Source organism: Electrona antarctica (assembly GCF_951216825.1).
Source record: "Electrona antarctica genome assembly, chromosome: 15".
Taxonomy (NCBI): domain Eukaryota; kingdom Metazoa; phylum Chordata; class Actinopteri; order Myctophiformes; family Myctophidae; genus Electrona; species Electrona antarctica.
In genome coordinates, this window is record NC_136796.1 from 41,610,480 (window position 1) to 41,625,505 (window position 15,026).

General features: G+C 41.4%; 2 protein-coding genes across 5 annotated transcripts in view; both read right to left on the minus strand.

Moving 5' to 3' along the window:
- Positions 1 to 7,183, minus strand: part of cdc42se1 (CDC42 small effector 1) — a 29,583-nt gene extending 22,400 nt beyond the window's left edge. For 2 of the 4 annotated variants that reach the window (XM_079522314.1, XM_079522311.1), the window contains exon 1: positions 1,518 to 1,606. The gene's annotated coding sequence lies outside the window, so the exon portion shown is untranslated. Of the gene's footprint in view, positions 1 to 1,513; positions 1,607 to 6,269 lie in introns of those variants that run through there. The other 2 variants (XM_079522312.1, XM_079522313.1) reach the window with 2 other exon arrangements.
- Positions 7,184 to 7,290: 107 nt separating this feature from the next.
- Positions 7,291 to 15,026, minus strand: part of LOC306937815 (CMP-N-acetylneuraminate-beta-galactosamide-alpha-2,3-sialyltransferase 1-like) — a 116,530-nt gene continuing 108,794 nt past the window's right edge. Inside the window, exons 5-8 of the mRNA XM_079521786.1 lie at positions 14,285 to 14,464; positions 11,444 to 11,489; positions 10,614 to 10,733; positions 7,291 to 8,052 (exon numbers count right to left, since the gene is read on the minus strand). Of these exons, the coding sequence (XP_079377912.1) occupies positions 7,879 to 8,052; positions 10,614 to 10,733; positions 11,444 to 11,489; positions 14,285 to 14,464 (520 nt within the window). The 3' untranslated portion in view covers positions 7,291 to 7,878. The remainder of the gene's footprint in view (positions 8,053 to 10,613; positions 10,734 to 11,443; positions 11,490 to 14,284; positions 14,465 to 15,026) is intronic.

Sequence of the window (15,026 nt, forward strand, 5' to 3'; positions counted from 1 at the left end):
ACGCTATATTTAGAAAACATGGTTTCCTTAAGTGTTGAGTTCAGCCTGACATTGTTTCCTGGCATTGCGTTGATGCCTGAGCAGTGATAAATGGAACAAACATGTTCCATTTTTCACACGTTTTCTCCCCCTGGCTGGATGGATACTGTCATTACTGTGTGTACCGGTACTAATACATGTATTACTGTACACATATACCGTTGTTGGGTTTGTTACATAAACCCTGTACACTCAAGACACATGCCCCCCCCCGCTGCATGCCACCCTTAGATCTCCATATATGGAGCTGACCTGTTCTGACATTCCATATATTGATCTGACCTCATCAAACCCTGTACACTCTCCATATTATGGCCAGTACAGAATTCATTCCATAATGTTGATCTGACCCCCCCAATGCCAAAGTGCCAGTGCTCGCCCAGCAGTCTGCTGTCAGCCATGGGCGAATGCGTGCACGCGAGGTCGCTTGGTTTAAATCAAATTAAAATGTTTTTGGCATCTGCCACGATTGATTGACATCAAAAAGGGCCTGTTTAACCCACATTGGAATACTTTGTTTTCAAGTGCTGTGCACAAACGTCAGTAGCATTACGGTTATATATACAAAACATATTTTTTTTCATTTTTGCCCTCTGTTTCCCATTCCAAGTGTGTTTCTCTATATGTGATGCCAGCGCCGCTATTCCAAAGCCCCCCGAGGTACATTTTTTAACTATTTTCAGCAATGGAATAATATAATTTCTTTGGTGGGTAGATCTTGTTGAGCCGGTAATTTTGAAAGTAGCTCTCAATTTAAAAAATATAAGTGTGGGCACCCTGCCCTGGGCTACAGTATATCATGAACGCAACATCCATTCACACCGAAATTGGTATCACTTGTTGAGGGGCGCATGCACAAAGCGCATGCACGCCCCACGACTGACACAGCCCCTCTGGGTAGGCAATCCTTGCCTGGCGGAGATCTGCACTCTGAGGAGTACACTATAGTCTACAGATGCTACAACATTGCTATTGTACCACTGTACATCTACATAGCTACTATAGTACAGTAACATACTATATGCTACTATTCTGTACTACAGTACAGTAAAATCGTTAACTCTGAGTACAGCCATGTGTCAGAGATACAAATGGATACACTGTAGCCTATTTTACTGTAGCTTTCATGCATACACAGCAGGCATCACACAAACTGAGCTTTATTGGTTTCTGTGGTTTCCTGTAATAATAAGTTATCTGAATACATCTGTCCGGCACATGTATAACATCATGTTACGTTCAAGTTTACCCCATGATTTTCATCATGAACACCACTACGTGTCTCGACTCTACTACACAGTACACTTTAGTAAACTCTTTTGACACAAGTCACTTCATTGTTTCCATTTCATCTTGTAACTCAGATTAGTAATGTAACGTGCATAAACCTCATGCATAATATATTCTCCTTTGTACCACGTACATGTCGCTTGTTTGTATATAAATTAGGTTGAATTTCCTCATTCAACCAAACTCACCTCTCGCGGTCGTTCACCCCTTTTCTTTTGGATCCACCCGCAATAAAAGGCAAGGCAAATAATAACAACGGACACTGGACTCAGTCTTGTCTGTCCTGGTGTGTTTTGAGGTGTGGTTCGTCAATCAGGAAATTCTTCTCTTTTAAAAATGATTTTTCCCCACCTCCTTTCCCCACCCGACTGTAGTGCTCGGGTGGAGTAATGCTGTCAAACAGCTCCCCCCTCTGACAAAGCCAACACACTGCACCTTGGAAGGGTGTGTAATGCATCTGTTAAATACCAATCTGAGAACCCATAAGCAAATAAAGGAGAATCAGTGCCCTCTTTTCCTTTGAATTGTCGTGAGTCAACAGTTTGTCTCGAGAGAGACTACGGTAGTTAATAGGCCTAGTCTTTCCACCAGTTAAATACCATATAAGGGTAAGGATATTAACATACTGTAAGCTTCACATCATGGTACTAGGCTACTATTGACTAGGCCTACAGCTCTGCTTAACATAGCTTAAAAATATGGTATGGGGTCACAGTTCTTACAGAGTAAACGAGGTCTAGACGTTGAGTGAATCTTGCATTATGTAAGATTACTGACTAGTTGTTGCTTTTTACCAAGTAAAATAAAAAAATAAGCAGTTAAGTAGCTATATTACACCTGTTTGGGGTGTGTGGTGGAGAGAATTCACTTCAGTTTCCACAGTCTTGTGTCTCATTAGCAGCATTTTTTCACTGCCAACTTTTTCACTGCCAAACATCTGTTATCCATCCATCCATCCATTTTCAACCGCTTATCCAGAGTCAGGTCGCGGGGGCAACAGCTCCAGCAGAGAGCTCCGGACTTCCCTCTCCAAAGCAACATTAGTAACTTCATCCTGGTGGATTTGAGGCGTTCCCTAGCCCCTTTCGGCACCCTCGGTTACCTTTTCTGTAATTTGGACAGCGGTATCCTAGGGTCCCTTGAATGTTAATCCACTCTCCATTGGACACAGCTGATACAAGGACACCTGCGGCGTCGCTTGAATGTTGATGAGATGTTTCAAAGATGCATAAAGTAGTAGGAGACCGCGGAAACGTGTGCGAAGCAGCGTTAGTCGGTGTTGCGATTAAGTATTTTTTCTTTTTTACAATTTTGGCTTCTCTGAAATTCCCTCTTCCCAATGTCCCACCTCCCGCACCGCGACTGGCTAGCTGCACGTTGCTGTATCTGGGTTCAGACATTTTAGAAATACAGTTTTAAAGAGGAAACATGTCCTCTTCAATTTTTGAAATTACCAAAGCTAAAGATCGGGCCATAACAGGAGTTAAATAGACCCATGAGTCACGACACGACAGAATTGAAAACATCCATCATGTACTAGGTCGGCCAATCAGAGGCAGTAACTAGGACGTGCAGCTATGTCACGGTGTGGGAGGCGGCGGGACATTGGGAAGTGAGGAAGAGAGAATTTCAGAGATGCCACAATTAAAAAAATATTAACGCTGCTTCACACACGTATAGGTCTACTGCTACTTAATGCATCTTTCAAACATCTCATCAACACTCAAGCAACGCCGCCGGTGTCCGTGAAGTGAGCAGACAGTGGTACAGCTGTGTCCTATGGAGCGTGGATTAACTTTCAAGAGACCCTAGGGTACCGCTGTCCAAATGACAGAAAAGGTAACCGAGGGTCCCCTGAAAGGGGCTAAAGCATTCCGACTAGGCCAGTTTGGAGTTATCCTCCCATCTGATCCTTGGTCTGCCCGCCGTGCCCCTCCTTCCAGTGGGACGTGCAACGAGGACCTCGATCCCTAGGGAGACGCCCGGGAGGCATCCTTAATAGATGCCCGAACCACCTAAGCTGGCTCCTTTCCAAGCGAAGAAGCAGCGACTCTACTCTCAGTCTCTCTAGAGTGACTGAAGTTCTCACCCTATCTCTAAGGGAGATGAGCTGGGCTCTGCCTCTGGCACACAGAAAACACTAGAGGGAGCCACATCTTACAATAAATGCGCCACGTCTCTGTGTGTACAACACTGTACATACTTGTTACATCCACGTTACTCGGGAGACGAGTGTAGTGCCCGGCCTTGAGTCGGTCAGATACACGGTTGTCCAGAACTGCCAGAAAAGGCTCTGGTCTGGTATTTGAGTCTGGAGATGCTGTGTATGGATCTTGTTTCCCGGGGGGCGGGTTCAAACATTTTCTCTTTGACGCAATTGGTTAGAGGTACTGTCAGTCAAAGGTCTCAAGCATTGAATGTCACTGTACCAAAGCCCGCCCATATTGCATACCGTGTCCCGATTGGCCACACCAGTTCTCTGGTGTAGGAAATGGGCGTACAATTGAGCCTATCCAGACCGTAATCCGCCGGCAGGCAATTTTTTGCCAACGGCTGATTCGGTCTGGCTTATTTGCCAGGCTACTGGTCAGGCTCTGCCAGTGGACCTAATGAGCCTAAGTCCCTACACCTGTCCAATTTCCAGGCTCTGCCTGAGCCAATTGTGATTGCCATAGCAACCCCAGACTGCACCTGCTGAATTCCCCACACCTGCCATTTGATTACATTTGTCCACTTTTCAGTTTGCAGTCTTCAGACATTCTCCACAAATGTGTACCACTACAAGGACTTTCAAAAGAACAAGCAGCTTTGTCCTGTGTTAAACACAAAAGACTAAAACTAAATCAAAATTATTTGGTTTTAGTCAGTCTTTTGAAAAAAAATCCCTTTAGTTTATCATATTTTGGTCATTTGAAATGTTTTAGGTTTAGTCTAGTTAATCTACAGTTGATTTAGTCTACAAAATGGTATATTGGCGGGCCGTGATGGCATCGCAATGCCTGATTTATGCATAGATGGCAGGTGGCAGGTGCTTCATTCACAAGGATTACTCAACTGGCTACTGATAAGTAAGAAAAAAACATAGAAGAGCAAACTGTCCCTCATCAGACTGAGAATAGCAATGCAAGAAGTGATCAAGAAATAAGAATAGTCTGTTGAAAACTACATTGCAAGGGATGTTCTTGTAGGGTTTCACAGCATAAACACTAAACAGCTCATTAAAAAGATGAAGTTTTTGTGAAGGGGGAAGAGGATTAGTGCCAATAAATATGAAAGCCACCTTTATCCTATAGTGAAACGTTTACTTTCTATCATTTTGGCCAGTTTGACCAGTGACAATTGAAAACTGGTGGTGTATTTATATAAGCACCTTTATCCAAAGTGCTTTACAAAGTGCATTACATTCACCCATTCACAAACCATGCAGCACACTTAAGCCAAATTCCAATACCCCAAAACCCGGCCACTCGCTCACTCCCACTCGGTCACTCCAGCATGGCAAATTATGGCGAAATTGGTGACCTGCCGAAATATGTTACCATCTTGTGGACTTCACACAACTTACATGGAGGTCTTTAAATATGTGGCCTGAATACCGCTAGGTTGAACTCTGCTAATGAACAAACTGCAGCGATTTGCATTCGGACACTGACATTTTTATGTGATGTCTACACGATTGTCACTATTTCAGCAGGTCATCAATTTCACCGTAACACCTCCATGCTGGAGTGAGCGAGTGTGAGTGAGCGAGCGAGCGAGTGGCCGAGACTTGGGGTATTGGAATTTGGCTTTAGGGTATCAGTGTCTTGCCACTAAACCAGGGGGAGCCACCAGGGGGAGCCAGGGAGTTGACGAGGACAGTCCAATTCCGAGGCAGCGGTGAATAGTAACAGTATGTGGTGTTGATGAAGATGATGACGATGATGATCATCATTAAAACCAGGAAAGTCTTTCAGATCAGAAACTGGGTTCGCAGTAATTCATCAGACTTCCCACATATGCACCCGAGTCCCCAATTGAGAAACATCTTCAAGTATCGAAAGCTGGTTCTCCAGCATCACTTTGTATCGGTCAGGATCATTATGTACATTGGGTACATTTTCTGTCTCATATGATGACACTTGCTTTTCAGAGGAAGCAATAATGTGAGAACATAGTGGTTCTTTCTGTTTTTAAGTCATACAAAAGTTCATCAATGCAGTCCTCTTAGAACAAAGGCCTCTACATTTTGGTCAAACAAGGAAATACTGTAACATTAAGTCTGAACTAAGTACAGAGCTGTAATTAGGATATGTAACATTTTGTATACATTCTGGGGGTTACTTAAGAAAGTTACTGATTAGACTCACAGGGACAACATGGCTACCTCTGTCATGCATAATATAATATGCTAATCTTTAAATGCACATTATTAACAGCAAAAGCATGGTGTTATTTATCACAATAATATCATAATCTCATACTCTGACCACCTTTTTATCGTGAGAGCATTTGGGTTTCTGCAGAGACTACAACAGCGTAATTATATATAAAGTATTCCTCAACCTACAGTATGTTCTCAAGTTTAATCAAAGGCACTTTAAGGGCCATTTACATTTTACAAATGTCTTTGATAAGGCACTTTTGAAAATGTCAATGATAATAAGTTATTTAGCAAAAGGCCAATGCACACCTCAGAAGGCTAGTGACAGGTGCGTAGGGCAATAGAGCATACATTGAAAAGGGTATCTTTGAAAAACAAAGAAAAGGTCCCGCACACTGTCAGACACTTGCCAAAATGTTGCTCTTTATTGGAGCAATAGAGAGTATGCGCGTGACATCATCGTACCTGGAATTTATGCGGGAACGCCCACTGAGTGGCAAAAAACTACTTTCTGGCCTTGACAGCCCATTCATCCAAACAGAAAAGTCCTGATTGCATTAAACAATGTTAAACTCACCAACATTGCAGCTGTACGAAAAGCTTGAATTATCCTCTTTCTATCTGCAAAGTTTTTGTTTCATAAAAATCCACCATAGAAACCTTATGAGCTACTTTCTGTCAAGAAATGCCCTGCATTTGAAGTGTCAGAGTTTGGAAGTGCTTGTTTTCAATAACACAGCATTTTGCTGCCTCCTGCATTATGTGACATTTAGAAACAGGTGGTACGCAGGCCGGTTGAGTGATTTCCAACGAGCGCTTCCAAACGCCAACACTCCATGCTGCTCAATGTTTTGCCACTCAGTCTAGATGAGGGGGGTGTGTCCTGATGGGAAAAACATGCATGTGCATACTCTCTATAAAGAGCTTTTATGGGACCTTTTCTTTGTTTTTCAAAGATACCCTTTTTAACGATAATAAGTTACACATGCAACTTATCATTGTCTTTAAACAAACATACTTAAAGTCTGATTCAAATGCCACAAAGTCCCCCCCACTGTTAATTCTCATCCTAGATATTTGAGCCAACAAAAAAACACAATGGTAATGAAAGTGTAGTCATAGCTTGTTGTAAATCTTTTTCACGCTAATTGATGTGTTTTTTTGTTTAATGGTTTAGTTGAAAATTAGAGAAAGTTAGAAACTTTTAACGCTGACTTGTTTAACAGAACCTTTGAAAAGAAGAGTAGCCTGGCTTAATTGCTATGTTTTTTTTAATGACATATAATCTGGGTTTTTAATATATTGGTCATTCTAAATGGAACACGGGGATATAGCCACTGTGTGTATTTGTATTTGTCTGTATGTCCCACCTCATCTTGGTAAGTAAAGCGTATTGGTCTAACTCGAACCGTAATAAAATGGCTAATAAAATCAGTGGTTCTCAAATTTGGCTCTGGGGAACCCCCGGGAATCTTTGAGGTGGGCCCAAAATTAGTTAATATTGCAAATCAAAATGAGATTAACCACCTTAACCCTATACAATGTATATACAATGTATAGGGTTAAGGTGGTTAATCTCATACGGTATGTATCTAGTATGATGTATAGTATACATCATCTAATTGAACGTCGACCGACACAAGCTTATAGATCTATGAACTCATTTTGTTGGGGACCCCCTCAGGGACCCCTGGAGTTGCCCGGCCCCCATTTTGGGCAAAAATGTTCAACAGATTTACAACACATTCCCCTGTCACTCCAAAAGGTCTACAATAGGGATGCCAGGTTAAAGTCCATCTCTGTGTTTCATGAACATTTCACCAGTGAAAATCATCAACAAGAGTTTCTGACTGAATAACTTGGATCCAATTGTTGCCCCTTTCCTGAAAAAGTAACCGTTATGGACAGTGACGATATACCATATATGCCAGTGGGAAAATGGAATGTTCAATGAAGGCAGAGAGTGGAGATATATAACTGTCATTAAAGTGAATTACAGCATAAGCACAGGCAGTGTCAGGTTGGCTTGTTGTTTCACTTTGTCTTGTTTTTTTTCAAAGCCTCGCAGAACAACTGAACAACAAACTGACAGCCTTGCCATTTCTGGAACACCAGAAGGAAGACCGAGCTGTCATCACTCATTCAAGGTTCTGCGCGTTGCCTCTGCAGTGCGTGAAAAAGCAGCATCACCTCCCTTTGAACATCTGAATTTTGTGTTTGTCCGCCAGCAGCAGGGTGACGTTGTATTCATAGTCTCCGTCGTGAACTCCCGTGTGTCGGAACGCTCCCGCCAAATGGTTCTCCTCCCAGTAGTGATGCCAGTTTCCAAACTGGTCTGCGCCGAAACCAAACACGCTCACCTGTAAAGCAAAGCAAAGCAAAGTTAATATATTTACCCAGGGTAACTGGAGTAAGCATCAGATACTTGTTTACAGCCAGGCCCTGCTCATAGAACATTTCATGGTAGTGGTTCAATGCCTTGCTCAAGGGCACTTCAGCGGTGGTAATTTTAACGTGCCGGTCCGGGGATACGAACTGGCGACCTTCCGGTATCAAGACCGCTCTGCAAACCGTTCGGCCACCGCTGCCACTAGTACTGTGGTGTGCATGCAGGCACAAAGCTCTGTGACCTCACAGTGACATCACACCTAATACCAGACAAACACTCAAAATCTTAACCCCTTTTTGGCCTGACGTCGACATTTTTAAAATGTCCTCTAAATCATGACAGTTTTCTGAAATACCTGTTTCTATGTCAGTGGTGCTCAATATTTCATGTCACCCTGAAGAAGGCAAAGGTAATAGAGCGTGCACCTCCACTCTAGCCCAGGTGCTGGACAAAAGGCAGTACAAGAGGAGAAAATAGCAACACTAGGTGCGTTTCCATAAAGCCGTTTCTTTGCGCATTAAGGCTCTTGCGCAAAATCTCCTGGATGGAAACACATCAACATGCGAATAAGTCTCCATTTTTCGCAAAAACACTTTTTCGCTTGGAGGTTGCGGATTTAGGCTTTTTCGAAAAAAGGGAAATGTGCAAATAGTGTATGGAAACACTTGCGGAAAAGGTTTTTAATTAGAAAGCATTGAACTCGCATTATATCGCTTTTGAACAGTTGGAAAATAAAATAAAACAACGATGGGGAGGCAGTGGAGTGAACGGTGCATGGGATGGTGGACAGAGAGGGAGAGGGAGTGTCGGAGTGATGTTGTGGATACATATAAGGTCCCAATTTACTACTACCCGACCCGTCCGATTAATAATTGTGTAGCGTGTTCAAAGATCCCATATGAAGTCTGAATCCTCCCGAGTTGATCGGGGCGCTCCGATCATTTTGATATCTGGATCGCTACTGTATGGATGCAAGACACACACACATGCACACATGCACACACACACACACACACACACACACACACACACACACACACGTGGGTGTAGTAGACTAAACTTTTATATAACCTAGCTGCCTGGGTCCCTACTCCCTGCAGTATTCGATTTCGATCCATGCATATGCTTCATCTATTCTTATTTATTTAATATTTATATTCATTGCATAAGATAAGAAACCTAAACGTGTAGGCTATAGGCTATATAGCCGATGAAACAAGTTATTCACAACTGTTTGCAGCTGCAATCAATCAATTTACAGTATAAACGACCAGTATGCTCCAATCGAGTCCCGTGACATATAGGCTACATGTGCCCCGAATATATTAAGACAAGCATTACACAACAAATCGTTCTTTGTACGTTCTTTGACTGTAGGTGTCGTCAATACTGTGAAAGCAGCAGACGGTCGGTCAGCCGCTGACCAGGGATCAGATTACAGCGCAGTATATGGGGTCCCGTCCGTTAAACTGAGATACATACAGCATACAGCATACATACAGCGCATCAAATCAATGGTGTGAACATCGATTAGGACTACTTTACATGAGCCTCACTTTACTGGCAAAACAGTGCAACCTACTGCACATTTCATGAACTTATTGCATATGCGCATTTTATCAGTTTAATGGAAACACCGACAATTCGCTTTTCTTTTTTCGACTTAATGAACATACGCTTCCTTTTTTCGCAAAGGCTTAATGGAACCGCACCTACTGGTATGAAAACTCTTCCATTCCTGAAGAAGATCCTAAGGGATCGAAACGTTGATTCAAATAAACCAGTGGAGCTGAGTTTTCATACCAGTGTTGCGGACTCTATTTTCTCCTCTTACCCTGAAGAAGGCAACCTCCTTGCCGAAACGCGGGTTTATTAAGTTTCTAGCATCGTGACTACGAGAGGTGCGGCCTTTTTTCTTAAGTCAAAATGTCAAGAACCCCAAAAATTATATGTATTTGGCCGCCGACCCCCATCTGAAAATATGTTGTTCCAGGAACCCCTCAGAAGCAAAGATTTGAGTTTAAAACGTTTGCTCTGAAAGAATTTATATTCAAAGATTTTATAATGCTTAAAACACCAAAAGGGGGAACTAGAGATGCAACAAACAATATTGCAGGGACATTTTGTTGTACGTAACCGGTTCTATTCTTTCTTTGACACACACACACACACACACACACACACACACACACACACACACACACACACACACACACACACACACACACACACACACACACACACACACACACACACACACACACACACACACACACACCTTGTTATAATGTACTGTATGCTAAAGGTATGACAAACCTAAATGTGTCGGAGGAAAAAAATTATACCATGTATATTACTTACTGTATGCAACATTAAAATTATTTCTTGGCACTCTATATTTACGTGACAATTATCACTGTTTGTTGACCAGGGTTCATGCCATTACTTCTTGCACTAAATAGGCCTACGAGATATGAGCATATCTGCTATATGTTGAAAGTTGTAAATTGTACAGTACAAATATCAACTTACCTTGTCACAAATGTGAATGGCAAACAGTAAAGTAAGGAATCCGGTAGAAGGATATCGCCCGTGACTGTCAAGCCAGGTCTCATAGACGTATTTGAAAAAGGTTGGACTATAGATTAACACCTGTAAAAGATTAAAGTAAGTAAGATTAAGTAAATTATACTTCATGGTGTACCGTGCAGACTATGTAGCCTTGGAGCTACATTTGAAACAAATCTAAGTGATTTCAATTATGTCTCTATCCTGCCAGCTGAGGGCTGGAATTCATGTGGCCCCATTAAAAAAACAACAACAACAACACAGGTTTAACACATAAGTCCTGACAAGCAGACTTTCTTCTGACAAAGAAAAATTTATTGAGACCGATCACATCACAAGATTATCTGATGAACATTGAGCTTAAAGCTGCTATAAGCAATAATGTCAAAATTTGAATGACTTGTTTTTTTCTTTCTTTTTGGTATTCAGACAGCCAGCAATGGGTAGAACGCTCCCAAAAAAATGTAGTCTCTGTGACACATCTAGGGGCCACAATCGGCATTCAAAGATGTTCCTAGAAGCTTTGTCATTGGTCGAAAAAAAACCCGGTCGCAATGACTAATCAAGCTTCTAGGAAAATCTTTGAATGCAGATTGCGGCCCCTAGATGTGTCACAGAGACTACTTTTTTGGGGGGAGCGTTCTACCCATTGCTAGCTGTCTGAATACCAAAAAAGGAAAAAAAAAGAAAGGTCATTCAAATTTTGACATATTATTGCTTATAGCAGCTTTAAATCAAATAGCATGGAAACTAGTAGCCAGGGTAAAACCAAAGCCTTCAGTCATTGAACTCACCATGTCCTTGTTTGCTTTTATCCTGGACGTCACAGGTACATACGTGCTGCAACAGAAGAAAGATTATACTCAGTTGAATGTACCTTTTTTTGCATATTGAGTGAGCAGGACAAAAGTCTGAAAACACAGCTCATGCATTAATGGGAACATAATCAAGGAACAAGAAATTAATAAATAATTCAACATCTCGGACACACCTACCTACGGTACAAGTCTGTATAGCTCTATTCACATGTTGAACAGAGAGCAAACGTGATTTGCATCTCACTGAATTTCAATATTATCCCATTTTGGGCGGGAACCCCTTTTGGTGTTTTAAACATTAGGTTATAATTTAGCTATTGAAAAATAGCAGATCTACAAGCTCATAGCGCGCCACCGAGTGGCGCGCTATGAGCTTGTAGGTCTGCTATTTTTGAAAAATCGTGAAAATATTTAAAATTTAGGTCAGGCCTAAATGGGTTATACAGTATGATGAATTGATGAAAAGAAAAACATATTGAAATGCAATGTCCAGTTTGAACAGACAAAGGCTCTTCATCTTCATCTAGGCACTATACACCACAGGCAGTTTGCATAATTATGATGAAACGTGCATTCAGAAAGAAAGCTCAGGCCAGATCTGCATTTATTATACTGTATATGGATGTATCATCTAACCCGGGTGTTAGATATGGAACTATTATGCTAGGAAATAATGATTGTGTTACATAGTGATGAATGGCAGAGGATGAGAAACAATGTTTCCAACATGTAGACAAACGTTAATCCAGACGCAATTGGTTTGAATTTCAATATCACCACAGGTCTTCTCATGTCAATTTTATATGAATCAATTCTCACATGCAATTATAGATGCTTAGTTGAGCTGCATGAAGTGCATGAACAAATTGCATAATTAGAGGCTTTCTGTCAGTCAATCTATGTTCAAATCAATGTTCTCAATACAGTATGTCGTTTGTCCACCAGAGGGTGCTGTAAATGCCTAAACGAACACGTTGAACCACAGACAGAAGAGCCCATGAGCCACCTGGCTCAGCTGCTCACCTCTAGATTGCCCTGTTTTGTTTTGTTTTGTCTAGATTTAAAGGGGCATTCCACTCATTTTCAACATTTTACTATGTCATTAATGTACCTTAGAGCTGTTGTGTGGAAATAATAAAAAAGTTCCCCCATTCTGTGTTTCCTAGAACCAGAGGTCTGAAAAAAATCATTAACATGGTGAAACACATCTTGATAATGTCATCAAGATGTGTTTCACCATGTTAAATGGGTGGTTTTCCCCTTTAACTTAATAACATGGTAGTGATATGTGTTACAGTAAGTACTGATATCACATGTACATTTCTGTCTATATTGCATATTGTCAGAATAACAATAAACTGAACATGAAGTGTCAAACATCGTATCAAATTGTAAGCTGCACGACTGCACGTGCCTAAGAAATGGAGCTATTCACATAGCATTATACTGTAGCTTATTGCTTCCCTTCTTCTCTTCATACATGCACGCCAGCACTGCTGAGGACGTCTAACGACCTATCAACTCTGACAGGTTTAATTAGCACGTTTGATTAGCTAAATCAGGACTGTGAATGTTATAGGATTAATCCATTGAGACCTGGAACGCATCCATGTCACGTTAGCGTTTAACCACATTAACCATTAACCCATTTTGGGGCGGGAACCCGTTTTGGTGTTTTAAACATTGTTATAATTTAGCTATTGAAAAATAGCAGATCTACAAGCTCATAGCGCGCCACCGAGTGGCGCGCTATGAACTTGTAGGTCTGCTATTTTTGAAAAATCGTTAAAATGTGCCTCAAATCTTTCCGAAAATTGTCATGATTTAGAAAACTTTTTTTTTTAAATTTCGACGTCAGGTCTGAATGGGTTAAAATAGTCAACTCAAAGCTCCCGAACGCAAATGTCTCTTTTCATTTCAGCCTGGTTCTCTGCACTCCCCTGTAGAATAATTATATAGAGTAAAACGACTGCCGCTTCATTTTCCATATCAAATTACACCTACAATAAGTGTTTGAGAGAGGGCAAATTTGTTTCTCTAGTGGTCCGTGTCAGGTGATTTGCAAACTTTTCCATTGCCAAGGACCCTGCAAGTATCCATAACCTCTGGCTGCACCCCGCTCAAAATGCCCTTTAAAAAATAAAAAATAAAGAATATAGCAAAAATAGCCAGTACAAGCTCAAGCTTGTAGATGGTATTGTCATATTTTAAATTCCATCATTTCATTGATGGTGTCATTGTTGCCAGCTGGGTCATTGCATGGTCAGCTGACCAGCTCAAATTAGAATAATGGTAAGTGTGTCTTGCTATCCTCATTGTCTGGGAAGAGCCACTGGGCTAGAAACATTGTGCTAACGGTGGCAATAAACCATTTATCTTTTGGAGCATAGCTCTGCTGTCGGGAGGAAACCTCATAACTCCAAAATGTTCATTTTTCAGGAAATGAAAAATATACATTTTTCAGGAAATTAAGAAAACCATATATTTTAAAACAAAGCAATACAGCCTCATCAAAGTTGGTGTTGTAACGTTATATATTGTCAATTACTTCCATGAGAGGGGAAGAGGTGGTGGAGTTAGCAGACATTTTGAGGGTCCAATGGAGTTAAGAGGTTTTGTCCAAAGCACTTTTTACTACTTTCCATTTCCATTCGAAACAATACACAGACGTAAAGGGTGTTCAATAGCACTGATTTATGCCAAAATATCAAAAACCTCAAAAATGGAGTTATGAGGTTTCCTCCCGACAGCAACGATTATTCCACTGTGCTGGACATTGTCATTAAGAAAAGCTGCGATTCAGTGCAACGGACTCACTGTTTAATGGTGCCTGTGGTTAAAGCACTGATGATCCACTGAAGGTCCAGGGTCTTGAAAGGGATCAGCACCAGATGGGTGGTGTTGTCAAGGTCCACAGAGCTCTCCGGGTACATCACATGGTGAGTGGTTCTGGAGCCGACATCTTCTTCAAAGCCAGCGGTGGGTGCCTGGTTCATTCTGCCAAGACAAAAGAACATAGCAGCTCATTTTTAGGTCGAAATGGATCTAGCCACTGCAGCCCCAGCTCTTGTATATTGGACTACATTTATTTGTTTTCAGTACCGTGGCCTTTTTAGGGCATTCCACAAGTGTATTAAATCCATCTTACTCAGTACAAGGGATATACTTGCCCTACCAACTGAAATAAAAAGACAAACTGATCTCAAAATGTTTAATGGTGAAGTTAAACTCTGGTTGAAATCGGGCCAGAGGTAATGCGAACATTAATATGTTAGGCACATTTTAAAACTGTTATTGCTTTTGTAGATTAGATGATTAGATGTATTTGTATGTAATTTTTTTAGAAAAGATTGTTTTAGGTAGATCGTATTTGTATAGAAAGGCCTAACCAGGGACTGGGGTTGCAAATTAGCCTTGGCTACAGTCGGTCAGTCAGTTGCTGCGAGAGTGAGGTCTAGCCAACACCAACTCGGGATTCCTGGAACACTGGCCTCCACAATTTTCTATCCAACATCAGGTTCTTGAGCGCTTCAGTGTTAATAAACAACATATAAATAAA